Consider the following 13893-nt stretch of genomic DNA (forward strand, 5'->3'; position numbering starts at 1 on the left):
ATTTCATGAAGCTCATCATTCCCTAATGTGACCCAGATAACAACGTCTAGTGGGGAAATTGAAAATATAAATGGAAATGAAGTAAAAGAATCGTCATCTGAAGCAATACGAAAAGTATTATACTGTAAGTGATTGAACGGGCCCTGGGGACTCTGTATTGGGAAGAAAAAAAGCAGTAACAGTCATTAAGAATCCCACTCGGTGCTATTACATTTTTCATGTACATATACAATGATGGGCTTCATTATCCCAAAGACTTCTTTTGATTAACAATAAATGCCAGGCTTTCAAACCCAAATGTGTCGCTTTGAGTTTCTGGGCAAAGATGTAAAGACCAGCGCTTGTTGGAGTGATTGCTTTTCTAGGGGAAGAAGACTTGGCTTCTGCAAACATCTGTTCTCAAGGGCCTTGTTGGGGGCTGGCGACTAAATATTTATGCACATCTACGATGAAACACGGAACTGGGCACGTGTAGCTCAAAAGTGAAGTCAGGTATTACAGGGTCTGAGAGCCTGAGAACTGTGGTTAAATATGGCGTGGTCGCCGGGGTCTCGCAGGTAGAAGGCGTGAGGCAGATGAAATGTGACAGAAGGGAGCGGTGGGGACTGCAGAGGGTTGCCTGGTGGGGTTGACAAGAGAAGGAGTGGGGAAGAGGAGGGCAGAGGGCGAATGACTGCAGTAAAGTAGCAGCGAGTGCCTGGCCCCACTGTCCGGGGCATTTACAGTAACACTATCAGATGACGAGGGCTTCCTGACGTCTCTTTTTTAAATAATGAAAGAAAAAGCAGTCAGCTTTGAAGAGCCTAACTACAAGCAGATGAACTCTTCTTGGCGGTGTGGCCGGCAAGTGTAAGGGCGGGATGGAGCTCAAGCAGGCCTTGCAGTGCTGTCCACGGCAGTACCCGCTTCACCAGGAAGGCGGCACGCGGCTGGAATGTCGCAGAGGAAGCACCCCCGGACATGCACGGGGGCCCCCCTCATTGCTGTGGACGCCCCGACTCAGAACAAGGCGGTCTTACCAAGTCCTTGTCGCTGTCCTTGGTGAATGTCTTCTCCTTCTCGTCCTCGTTCTTGGTCCAGCTGTAGGACACCATGTAGTTCATGATGGGCGGGTGGTAGATGGTCTCCGGCTGACTCCAGGACACCTGCAGCGCGGTCTGGTTCAGCGGCTGCACCTTCATGTGGATGGGCGGGGAGCTGCAGACTGGACACAGACGGCCAAGCTCAGTGCCAAGCTCAGCGCCAAGTGGCACCACGGGCCCAATGCCCCGAGCTCCTGAAGGCCACAGCCGTAAAATGCTGGTGTGTGAGGACAGGGAGTACCCACACTCCCGCCACTTAGATCCTCCCCCTGCTAACATTTCCCCACACCTGTTTTCCCTCTCTCCTCCTCTTTCTGTACACACACACACACAACACACAGACACACAACAGACACACCACACACAGACACACAACACATAGACAATACACATTTTCCTGCTTTATCCCTGAAAACAAGTTATATACATTCTGAACTTCACTCCTTAATACTTGAGTCTGTATCTCCCAAGAATAAGGACATTCTCTTCTGTAATGGCGAGGATCCGAGTACCTGTGTGCCCCTAAATTCATGTGCTGAAACCTAATGTCCAAGGAGATGGTCATAGGAGGACGAGCGTGGGGAGACAAGTAGATCGTGAGGGTGGAGCCTCCGAGAGTGGGATGAAGGTCCTGATAAGACCCCAGGGAGATCTGATAAGGTCCTGATAAGACCCCTTCCCCACATGACAACATAGTGAGAAGACAGCTACAAGAAGCGAGTCTTCACCAGAGAGTGAGTCCAGCTCCTTGATGTCAGACCCCTCAACCCCCAGAACTGTGAGAAATAAACTTCTGTTGTTTTAAGACACCCAGTCTATGGTGTGTGATATAGCAGCCCATGCTGACTACTCTCATACCTAAGAAAATAAACACTAACTTGATATCTGAAACATCATACACATTCCAATTTCCCTACTTGTCTCCAAAAGGTTGTCTACAACCCTTTCCCCCCACATCACAGGTTAAATTCAGTTGTTATAATGCGTTAACTTCTTTTAATCTTGCCTAGTCATCTGGCCTTTGCTTCCACAACAAAATTTTTGTTAGAAACCAAGGCTGTTTGACTTGTGGAATGTCTCAACTAAAAATAGTAGATCAAATTTTACTGGAAATAGACCAGAGTGTAAACAAATAAAATTAAAAATGGGACTTCAAATCATTTTTAAAGCAAAGGCACAAAAGGTCAGGATAACTCTCTTGGGAGCAGGAGGACTCTGTAGTAGGCAGAGCACAAGGAAAAGTCAGGCTAATCCTCCCACTTATTCCTTCTGGCTGGTGGTTCTGTACCTGTCTACAGACAAGCCCATTTAAGGGCCGAGAGCGCTGAGTCAGCCTTTAAATGGCATTCTGGCTCTCCAGATGACCTCCTTCCCAGTGGCCGTGGTTCCTGCCTCCATGGGGCTTCCACTCTGAGGCAGGGTTTTTCTTTTTCTCGAAAGACATTTTTGAATTTTTTATTTATTTTAATTGGAAGAAAATTACTTTATAATATTGGGATGGCTTTTGCCATACGTCAGTATGAACAGGCCTTCGGCATACATGTGTGCCCTCCATCCTGAGCCCCTCTCCCCCTCCCTCCCCAGCCCGCTCCTCCAGGCTGTCACAGAGCGCTGGCTTTGGGTGCCCTGCGTCATGCATCAAACTCGCCCTGGCTATTTATTTTACATACGGTAACGTGAATGTGCCGTGTGTGCTTGGTCGCTCACTTGTGTCTGACTCTTTGCGACCCCATGGACTGTAGCCTGCCAGGCTCCTCTGTCCATGGGGATTCTCCAGGCAAGAATACTGGAGTGGGTTGCCATGCCCTCCTCCAGGGGATCTTCCCAACCCAGAGATCAAACTCAGGTCTCCGGCATGGCAGTCAGATTCTTTACCATCTGAGCCATCAGGGACGCACAAGTTTCACTGCTGTTCTCTCAAACCATCCCACCTTCTTCTCCCAGAGTCCAAGAATCTGTTTTTCACATCCGTATCTGCTTTGCTGTCCTGCATGTAGGATCGTCACACCATCTTTCTAGATTCCACATGTATTCGTTAATATATGATATTTGTCTTCCTCTTTCTGACCTACTTCGCTCTGTATAATAGGCCCTAGGCTCATCTACCTCGTTAGAACTGACTCAAACGCCTTCTTTTTTATAGCTGAGTAATCCACTGGCCTCCTGGGCCAGACGATTCTCTGCTCCTGGGGGCTGCCATGTGCCCTGTATGATGTTTAGCAGCATCCTGGCCCCTACCCACTTGATGCCAGTACACCTCCTGCCAAGTTAAAACAAGCACAAATGTCCCCAGATATTGCCAAACGTCCCCAGGGTGGCAAACCATCCCTGGCTGACAACTGTTGGTCTAAAGTGGGGAGACAGCGATTCACCCAAGAATGACATGTACGGAGTTACGGTTATACCGGGATGGGGTGGGTAAGGGGAGGAGAGCGTGCTGCATTTTCCAAGCACTTTCTCAGGAGATTTGACTCATGCTATGCAGTCCAGGGAACGCCCCATTTGAAGACACATCCAACTGAGGACTGAGTGGACACTCACTGTGTGGGAGTCGGGGAGGAGGGGAGGGTGGGCCAAGGGACCTCAGGAGGCAGAAGGCCTGGGGGAATCAAAGGCAGGCAGCTGGATCGGGGTGCAGGAAACAAGGCGGGAGGCCTCACACACCCAGAGGGAAATTCCAGCCTTTACCCTACAGCGCTCAGAAGCCACGGGAAAGACCCGAACCACAGAACCATACAGGGAGGGGGGCACTTCACAAAGCTCCCTGGAGCTTCAGCTGAGCTAAGAGAGGAGAAGGGGCCTGGGAGGAGGTGCTGCAGACAGTGGGGGTGCTTGTCGAGCTGGGAGAGAAAAGGAGTACAGGATCGGGTTCTAGAGCAAACAAAGGCGATGCCATGCTGGACAAGGAGGGTCATGGGGGCAAGGGAGCCAGGGAGGACAACGCTGCGCGGTGGCAAGCAGGAGAGGGGCAGCCCCAGAGGACTGGAGCTTGGTGTTGGTTTCTCCCAGGAGCCCAACTACAAGCCAAGCAGCCCACACGAGCCAGAGTCCCCAGTGTGCTACACGAGAGCCCCAAGCCCAAGGCGGCCCTGGGGAAGATGGCTTTCCTGCCAGAAAAGCAGGGACAGGCTCTAAGGAGCCAGCTGCTGGAGAAAAGTGGAGATTGGTTTTGACAGGGAGGCATCCTTTTTTGCTCTTCAACTGCCAAACCCTGCTTCAGTCGGACAGATTCGTTTTGTGCAACTGAGACAGGAAGGAAGGGATAAATTAATGAGGCATCCCCACTGCCCTGCAGAACCCCGGGAGGCATTTCGCTGCCTGCTGCGCAAATGCCACCAGAGCAGAGACATCAAACAATGAATGTGATGGTCGGCCCCTCTGGAGACAGGGGGTGAGATGACAGGGTGCTGACACTAGGTGGCGCCAACACATCATTGTAAAAAATACCCTAAGTTTTAAAAAAAATACCCTTAGTTTCTTTATAGAGTGTCAAGGCTGGGGGACGGGCGGGGGCGAACCAGGAAAAGATCTACATTCCGATCTATCCAAATACCAATAACGAACCAAGGAAATTTATGTATTGGGAAGACTGTGTCCCCTTCAATGATGACCATGTCAGATTTTCTGACTTCTAGATCTTTTCCTCACTTTCTCCCATGTTCTTACTTATCTCCTTTATTCTGAAGATCCAATTAGGGATGAGCCGTATGGGAATGCATGTGTCTCTACCAGTTACATCACAACCACATAAATAATTCTATCACCCACAGGCGGATGCAACCATTCTTCTTATTTGTTCTTTGAAATTAAAATAGCTGGCTTTTTCTTTACTGATTAAGATGATTCATGCTAATGTTTTTAAAAAGCAACCAAAGTCATCCAGAAAAGTAAGAAGAAAGTTTTAAAAATATCACCCATAATCTCAGTATCCAGAGATAACTACTGTTAGCTTTTTGGGGATCCAACATCTTTGTACATTTTGCAAAAACATATACATACAATTTGACATAAATGGGATATAATGCATTGTGGCTCTATGAGTGAGTTTCTTGTTTTAAGTCACAGAAATATTGTCTTATCAATATTTCAGTCTTATCAATATTTCAATATGACTTATCAGGAAGAATGTGGGGGACTTCCCTGGTGACCCAGTGGCTAACATCTACACTCCCAAAGCAGGGGGCCTGGGTTTGATACCTGCTCAGAGAACTAGATCCCACGTGCTACAACTAAGAATTTGAATGCTGTAACTAAGACCAGCATAGGCAAATAAATGAATAAATAAATATATTTTAAAAAGAATTTGGTATTACTGTTTTGATGACAGTATAGAATTCCACTGTCTTAAAGGACTAGAAAATATTGGTTTAAGTTCAAAAAACAGGCAGGTCTGGCCTCACTCTAACGGGACCACCTGCCATGGGGAGAATTCAGTAACTGAAAAAAGTGTTAGGTGCTCACTCGTGTCTGACTCTTTGTGATCCCATGGACTACAGCCCTCCAGGCTCCTCTGTTGAATTTTCCAGGCAAGAATACTGGAGTGGGTTGCCATTCCCTTCTACAGGGGATCTCCCTGACCCTTGGATTGAACCCTGGTTTCCTGCATTGCAGATGGATTTTTTTTACTATCTGAGCCGTAACTGAAGGGGCCTCCAAAGATGCATGCTTGTCAAAGGTTATACATGGAAGCAGAGGTCAGGGGCCTGCAGGCTGAGGACCCCCAGCTAAGCCTAAGGGAAGAGCAGGTGGGGCAGGAATTGCCCTGCTCTCCTCCCTGAGACAGTGGATGTTCTGGGCCAGACTGGGAAGAAGCACTTGCAGATCACAGGGATGACTTAGGACAGGGGTGGGCACACTTGCCCTGTGAAGGGCAGGACAGTAAATGGGCATGACTTTCCCAGCCATGTGGTCTCTGTCACGGCTACGCAGCTCTGCCTTTGAAGCACAGAAGCAGCGCAGCTCATCTGTATGTGACGGGCGTGTACGTGCTCCAGGGAAACTGGTTATGGACCCTGCGTTTCCATTTCAGACCATTTTCATGTGCCATGAAATATTATTTCTTGATTTTCTTCAACTGCTTAACATATAAACACCACTCTCAACTCCTGGGTGCACAAGAGGTGCTGGTGGGGAGAATCTTGGCCTGTGGATCAATGGTTTGTTGGCGCCACACACAGAAGCTAAAGGGAGGCCAAATCTTTCTTTGCAATACGTTTTGTGACCCCGTGGCTAAGTCGTGTCTGACTCTTTGCAACCCCATGGACTGCAGCACACCAGGCTCCCCTGTCCTTCACTATCTCCCGGAGTGTGCCAGGCTCCCATGTCCTTCACTATCTCCCGGAGTGCGCTCAAACTCATGTCCGTTGAGTTGGTGATGCCCTCCATCCATACTGACTGCATTTGTGTTCTCTGCACTGCATTCTGCCCCCTACCCAGCCCAGAGCTGAGATCCCCGTGCTTAGGACCACTCGCGGACTGCCTGCAGTGAGTAATGACACTTCACTGCTAGAACGTGAGCTCCACAAGGAGGCTGCACGCTTCTGTCCTGTTCACTACACCTTCCTTGGTACTAGATCTGAGCCTGGCACCCAGTGGGCTCCCTGTAAATGTGGGCTGAATGACCGGCGTGGATGGAACTGACTCCCTGGTCTCGCCCTGGCCCACAGGTCCCCTGTGACGTGGCCGCTCCGATGACTCCAGCCTCACCACCTTCATGTCCTCCTCATGGGCTCCTCTCGGGCCAGCTCCACCCAGTCTCCCTGACGCTCTGGCCTTGTGCTTCCACACTTTGCTGGCCTTTTCAGGGACACGCACCCTTCCTTCCTACAACACCTCCATCAAAATTCCAACTATAGATAAAAGTGGCACCGAGGTACATCACAGAAGGGACAGCTTAGAAGAGCTGGTATAATGCAGAAAGAGTGGACTCGAGCCAGACTCATAGAGACCCCTGTGTTCTCATCTGCGAAATGGGTGGCTGGTACCTGGCAGTACCCTCCTCACAGGGTTGGGGTAAAGATCACAGAGGACACTGTGGCTCATCCAGAACCTGAGGGCCTGAGGCCCAGCGGCACGCAAGGACAAACCGCCAGGCCGACTTGGGGACTGCTGAGCAGGGGATTTTTGCAGAAACTAACACCTGTGGCTGGTGATTTGTTATATAAGTGAATATCGAAACACTGGCCAATAACATTTGGGTAACGAGACATATTAATACGTCTCTGGTCAGTAAGCTGTTAAAAACTGGTATATTTCACATGTAAAGCCGGCTTTTCAGTTGGGCCTGCATCCGCACACAGCAGTGGTTTCCCAGAGCGCCACCTTCAGACGCGGCTGTGCCCTCGTGTTTGCCGCAATGCCCACCACCCTCCTTTGCCTTCATTCACAGCTGCCTGGCCCTCGGCAGGAAGCAGGTGCCCAATGCCCTTGACCATGACCATCACAACTGAACCTACCACAGGGCGTTGGCCAATCCTGATACATCCTTTTGCGCAAAATCAAAGCCTTTTAACCAGGCAGGAGGCACCACACCCGGCTCTCTGAACAAACATCCCCCGTGAGGTGCTCGTGACATCAGCCTCCCCTTCTGGGGGCCTGATTACCTTCCCACTGGAGTCTGATTGCATTTCACAGGCATCTTGGCTGATGCTGGGCGCCAGCTCCAAGAATCCCTGCCTTCTTTCTAAACCACCTTTAATTATGATCCCAGCCCTCGTTACATAATGAAGAGGCATCTAGCCGAGCACCCAAGGTCCTCTGATTCTCAATCAATGTCAGGGATATTTTCTCGGCGGTTCCACAAATATATGAGAGATTCCCCCTCCCACCCCAATCCTCTTCATTTGGGGCCTTAGAGATAAACTGATGGCAGACTTTCAATGTGAAAGCCAGTGTAAATTCTAAGTGCCTTACATGATTTGGATTTGAAATCTTCCCCGGGGGCCTCCTCCAGCCACCAGACCCTTCGAGTTTTGCGCCTGAGGCAATGGGCAATTGTTGATCAGGCGTCAAATGAACAGCATGGCTCTAACACAGGGATTGGGGCCATCCGCTCTCTCCGGGAGCTTGTCAACAGACAAGAGACTGCTGCCTCTGTGAAGTGCGGACTGGGTGGGGATGACATCACACGGACCCAGCAGAGGACCACGGGGGAGGTAGCGGGTCCTCGTGAGCAGGCGGGAACTTCTCAGCCACCAGCCTGGCCTCAGACCGCCTAATGCCAGTCACTGCTTTCTTGCCTGGCCTAGCTCAAGAACCCTTGAATGTGGAGTGCTTTAGGGAAAATTTCCAAAGCAATGGCCTCGGGGAAGGATTTCTGTTTCTGAAGGGCTGTATCAAAAAGGTCTGGGTAAACACGAAGTCCCCCAAAGCTGATCGTGTAGGACTTCAAACGTGGCATCGTGGTACTCTGGGTGGGGGGTGTCACCTCCCCCAACACTGCCTAAGAGCTCCTGAGAGGGAAACCGCATGGGGGAAGTGCCAGAACTGGGTCAAAGCAGGGTCCCAGCCCTGGCACTGGGGGGAAGGACAACACCTGAACTCTTATCTAGAAGGAGCTGCCAAGCACCTGCCAGGGGTCAGGCACTGTGCCTTCCTTGCAGACGGTCCACAGGGCCACCCTCTCCCTGAAAGATGAATGAAGACACTGGCATTCAGAGTGATCAAGCCACTGGGGTGGGCTGTGCACCCTGAGTGAGAGGAGGACTCAGAACTGGCCCCAGCCTGCCGTATTTCATACCAAGGAGATAGGTGCAGTTATCATACATAATCTATCCATAAACACCTCCCATGTCTGTTCTCCCATCTGCAAGATGCTACTGAAGAGCTTGGAGGGTCATTCAAAGGGCTTGAAAGGTGGAAAATGTCCCATACAGACACAATACATCCCCGCTCCAGTCTTGGGTCTGTGCCTCCTCCCTGGTTAATGTCGTTTAGTCGCTAAGTCGTGTCTGACTCCATGGACTATAGCCCGCCAGGCTCCTCTGTCTGTGGGATTTCCCAGGCAAGAATACTGGAGTGGACTGCCATTTCCTTCTCCAGGGGATCTTCCCGACCTAGGGACTGAACTTGTGTCTCCTGCATTGGCAGGTGGATTCTTTACTGCTGAGCTAAGTGGAAAGCCCCCTGGTTAACAATACTCTGTGCAAAAAGCTTTCTTCCCACCTGTTCTTTCTGGTTTTCTTTGTTCTCAATGACAGATAAGAGTGTGCATCTCTTGACAATTTCCAGCATAGCCTCCAACTCCTTCGAGGCCTTCTAAGACTGGGCACAGCCCAAGTACAGTTCCCCTCCATCAGAAATACTAACTAAGCTTGTGATTCCCTCAAGCCATCATGTGGAGGCTAGAAACAGGAGTGGTAGAGCAGGGTGCCCACCCCAGGGCCTTTGCTTGCTATTCTGTGACAGCACTGCAACAGTCACGAGTCCTATCTGAGGAGCCTGGTTCTGGGATGAATTTGTGCGTCTCACAAATTACATCAGCACATCCTCAGGTCATTCTGTGGGGCTGCTGGTTCCATCGTTACCTCTGTTTTAGAGTCTGAGATTCAAGATGGTCATTCACTCACTCTGTCACTGTGAAGTCAGACTCCTTCGGTTCTGGACACACCAAGTGGAGTTGGGATAAAGCTTAGGGGGAAGCATCAGGAATAAATCTATGAAACGTGCAAGCACATGCTGGCTGCTGTGTTGGAAGGATGCTATAAGACGTAGCAACTGTTAAATATTTTTTAAGCACCTACCATACGGCAAGGAACTAGGGATAAATGCGAACACAAGATGACACGGTCTCTGATCATCTGGAGATTATAGCCCAGAGGGGAAACAGACATTAACTGCTTTACCCCAGCTAAAACTGGCTTCTTAATTTGGGGTTCCTTAGGGCCTCTGGATAGAATCCACAGGAATGTGTTAACTTGGATGGGAAAAAAATACACTTTGATTTTTGCTAATCTCTAACTACAATTTAGCATTTCCTTATATTTCAAATGTTAGAAACTGCTGTAGTGTCAGCAGAAACTGTGTGACATCACCAATAGAGAAATCAGATACATTCCTATTTGATTGCAATTATTGCTAATACTTCAAATTTTCCTTTATGTTCATTATTACTTTGAAATTATAATGGTTATTAGATCTGCTGCTAGGTTTTATAATTGAATGTCTTCATCAAGAAACAGATCAATTATTATATTACAATTAAAAATTACTTTCATATTATCTGAAGATAATTGGCTTCTTCAGTAATCGATCGAAAACCATCAGTATGAGAAGAAGTCGATGGGATTCACCCGATGGCTAAAAGAGTCCGTGGCATCAAAGAGGTTAAATACTCCCCGCAGTAAGGAGTATGATTACATGCTTTTAAGGAAAATGTCATAGTCACTCTGTAAAATGGTTTAATAAAGAACTCTGACCTAGATTTGAGAGACTGGTTAGGAAAAGCTTACCGAGCACAGTGATACTTGAACTGAAATCTGAACAACGATTAGGTGTTTATAATATGAGCAGGAAGGAAGGAAACTTACATATGGAAGACAGAAAGAGAGCTTGTGCAAAGTCCCTGAGGTGGGAAAATTGGGACGAATACTAGCATGACTTGGCAAGCAGAGAATGAGGAGGAGGATGGTGGAGACCCAGGTCTCAAAGGAAGTAAGTGTGTAAAGCTGAGTCCATCCCTGGCAGCTCTGACTCGAGGACCACTTTCTCAAGATGTGGGAGACCCCAAGTTTCCCCAAGCATGAGGGCAACTGTTTTCAAGTTTTAAATCTCTGCTGTTTTAAATCATGCAAATTCTAACCTGTTACAATAGAAAATATATATATTGGTCTTTGCCATGGGTTCCTGGCACATTGCTCCTAAAATTTTGTCATTTCCCAAGTGATACTAGAAACATCTCTTACTCTTTTCAAAAATTTCCTTTCAAAACTGTTCAATTTATTTAAACCAAAAACCAAAACAAACAAAAACTAGTTCACTTCTTTTCCCCACCCCCAAACCTCACCCGTCAGTTCCCTGTATCTATGTCCTTGGTTTTGTTTTCACATATAAATGAGATCATATGGTATTTATCTTTCTCTGTCTGACTTATTTCTCTTAGCATAATACCTTCAAAGTCCACCCCGCGTCTGTGCTAAGTCGCTCTAGTCGTGTCCAACTTTTTGTGACCCTATGGACCAAAGCCCGCTATGCTCCTCTGTCCATGGGATTCTCCAGGCATGAATACTGGAGTGGATTGCCATAGCCTCCTCCAGGGGATCTTCCAGACCCAGGGATAGAACCCAGCTAACTTACGTCTCCTGCATTGATAGGTGTTTTTTTTTTAACCATTAGCACCATCTGGGAAGCCCTTGAAAGTTCACCCATGCTGCTGCAACTGGCAAGATTTCATTCTTTTCTACAGCAGAATCAGTTCAGTTCAGTTGCTCAGTCATGTCCGACTCTTTGCGACTCCATGAACCGCAGCACCCCAGGCTTCCCTGTCCATCACCAACTCCCGGAGTCCACCTAAACCCATATTCGTTGAGTCAGTGATGCCATCCAACCATCTCATCCTCTGTCGTCCCCTTCTCCTCCTGCCCTCAATCTTTCCCAGCGTCAGGGTCTTTTCAAATGAGTCAGCTCTTCGCATCAGGTGGCCAAAGTGTTGGAGTTTCAGCTTCAGCATCAGTCCTTCCAATGAACACCCAGGACTGGTCTCCTTTAGGATGGACTGGTTGGATCTCCTTGCAGTCCAAGGGACTCTCAAGAGTCTTCTCCAACACCACAGTTCAAAAGCATCAATTCTTCTGTGCTCAGCCCTGTTTATAGTCCAACTCTCACATCCATACATGCAGCCCTCTTTACAGTCCAACTCTTACATCCATACATGATCACTGGAAAAACCGTAGCCTTGACTAGATGGACCTTTGTTGGCAAAGTAATGTCTCTGCTTTTTAATATACTGTCTAGGTTGGTTATACCTTTCCTTCCAAGGAGCAAGCTTCTTTTAATTTCATGGCTGCAATCACCATCTGCACTGATTTTGGAGCCCAGGAAAATAAAGTCAGTGACTGTGTCCACTGTTTCCCCATCTATTTGCCATGAAGTGATGGGACCAGATGCCATGATCTTCGTTTTCTGAATGTTGAGCTTTAAGCCAACTTTTTCATTCTCCACTTTCACTTTCATCAAGAGGCCCTTTAGTTCTTCCTCACTTTCTGCCATAAGGGTGGTGTCATCTGCTTATCTGAGGTTATTGATATTTCTCCTGGCACTCTTGATTCCAGCTTGTGCTTCTTCCAGCCCAGCGTTTCTCATGATGTACTCTGCATATAAGTTAAATAAGCAGGGTGAAAATATACAGCCTTGACATACTCCTTTTCCTATTTGGAACCAGTCTGTTGTTCCATGTCCAGTTCTAACAGTTGCTTCCTAACCTGCATACAGGTTTCTCAAGAGGCAGGTCAGGTGGTCTGGTAATCCCATCTCTTTCAGAATTTTCCAGTTTATTGTGATCCCCATAGTCAAAGGCTTTGGCATAGTCAATAAAGCAGAAATAGATGTTCTTCTGGAACTCTCTTGCTTTTTCGATGATCCAGTGGATGTTGGCAATTTGATCTCTGGTTTATCTGCCTTTTATAAAACCAGCTTGAACATCTGGAAGTTCACGGTTCACATATTGCTGAAGGCTGGCTTGGAGAATTTTAAACATTACTTTGCTAGCGTGTGAGATGAGTGCAATTGTGCAGTAGTTTGAGCATTCTTTGGCACTGCCTTTCTTTGGGATTGGAATGAAAACTGACCTTTTCCTGTCCTGATACAGTAGAATACTATTCTATTATTATATATATATATATATATATATATATATATATATATATATATATACACACACACACACATATATATATATGCACACACATTTTCTTTATCCATTCATCTTGAATTGGGGTGCTAGAGAAGACTCTTGTGAGTCCCTTGGATAGCAAGGAGATCAAACCATCTATCCTAAAGGAAATAAACCCTGAATATTCATGGAAAGGACTGATGCTGAAGCTGAAGCTCCAATACTTTGGCCACCTCATGTGAAGAGTCAACTCATTGGAAAAGACCCTGATGCTGGGAAAAATTGAAGGCAGGAGGAGAAGCAGGCAACAGAGGATGAGATGGTTGGATAGTATCACCAACTCAATGGACACGAGTTTGAGCAAACTCTGGGAGACGGTGGAGGAAAGAAGAGCCTAGTGTGCTTATCCATGAAGTCGCAAAGAGTTGGACACGACTTTTTGTTGCTGAACAGCAACAATCAATGGTCCATATCTTGGGTATTTGTAAATAATCCAATGAACACGAGGGTGGATTTACCTTTTTCAAGTTAGTGGTTTTGTTTTCTTCAAACGGAGAGGAAAACACATCCATACCCTGGGAGGGTGAACGCGCCCAAGAGCAGTGCCAGAAGGTCCTGTGCTGGGGACCTGCTCAGACCTCACCCCACGTCCCCCTTCACCTCTGTCCATCTGTCACCTCATCACACCTTTCAAAAAACTGGCAAACATACCTCCCTCTGTTCTGTGAGCCTCTCCACCAAATTAATCAAAGCAGAAGAGAAAACAACGCGAACCTCCAGTTTGTAACCAGACAGAAGTTATGGGTAATTTGGGAATCCGCTCCTTGGTGGCTGGCATCTGAAGTGGGTTGGGAGTGGTCTTGTGGGCCAGAGGCCAGGCAGTGTGAGAGCTGGGTTACATGGTAGGACACTCAGCTGGTGCTGCAGAGAATGACTTGTGGGGAAACCCCTGCCCCTACATTTGGTGACCAGGAATGGCCTAAA

The 13893-nt window shown here is 47.8% G+C and overlaps 1 protein-coding gene across 5 annotated transcripts in view; it reads right to left on the reverse strand.

Moving 5' to 3' along the window:
- PTPRG (protein tyrosine phosphatase receptor type G) overlaps positions 1-13893 on the reverse strand; it is a 773938-nt gene that overhangs the window by 114146 nt on the left and 645899 nt on the right. For all 5 annotated transcript variants that reach the window (XM_070777123.1, XM_070777125.1, XM_070777122.1 and 2 more), the window contains exon 9: positions 1020-1204. In XM_070777123.1, the coding sequence (XP_070633224.1) occupies positions 1020-1204 (185 nt within the window). The remainder of the gene's footprint in view (positions 1-1019; positions 1205-13893) is intronic.

Source organism: Bos indicus, chromosome 22 (genome assembly GCF_029378745.1).
Source record: "Bos indicus isolate NIAB-ARS_2022 breed Sahiwal x Tharparkar chromosome 22, NIAB-ARS_B.indTharparkar_mat_pri_1.0, whole genome shotgun sequence".
Taxonomy (NCBI): domain Eukaryota; kingdom Metazoa; phylum Chordata; class Mammalia; order Artiodactyla; family Bovidae; genus Bos; species Bos indicus.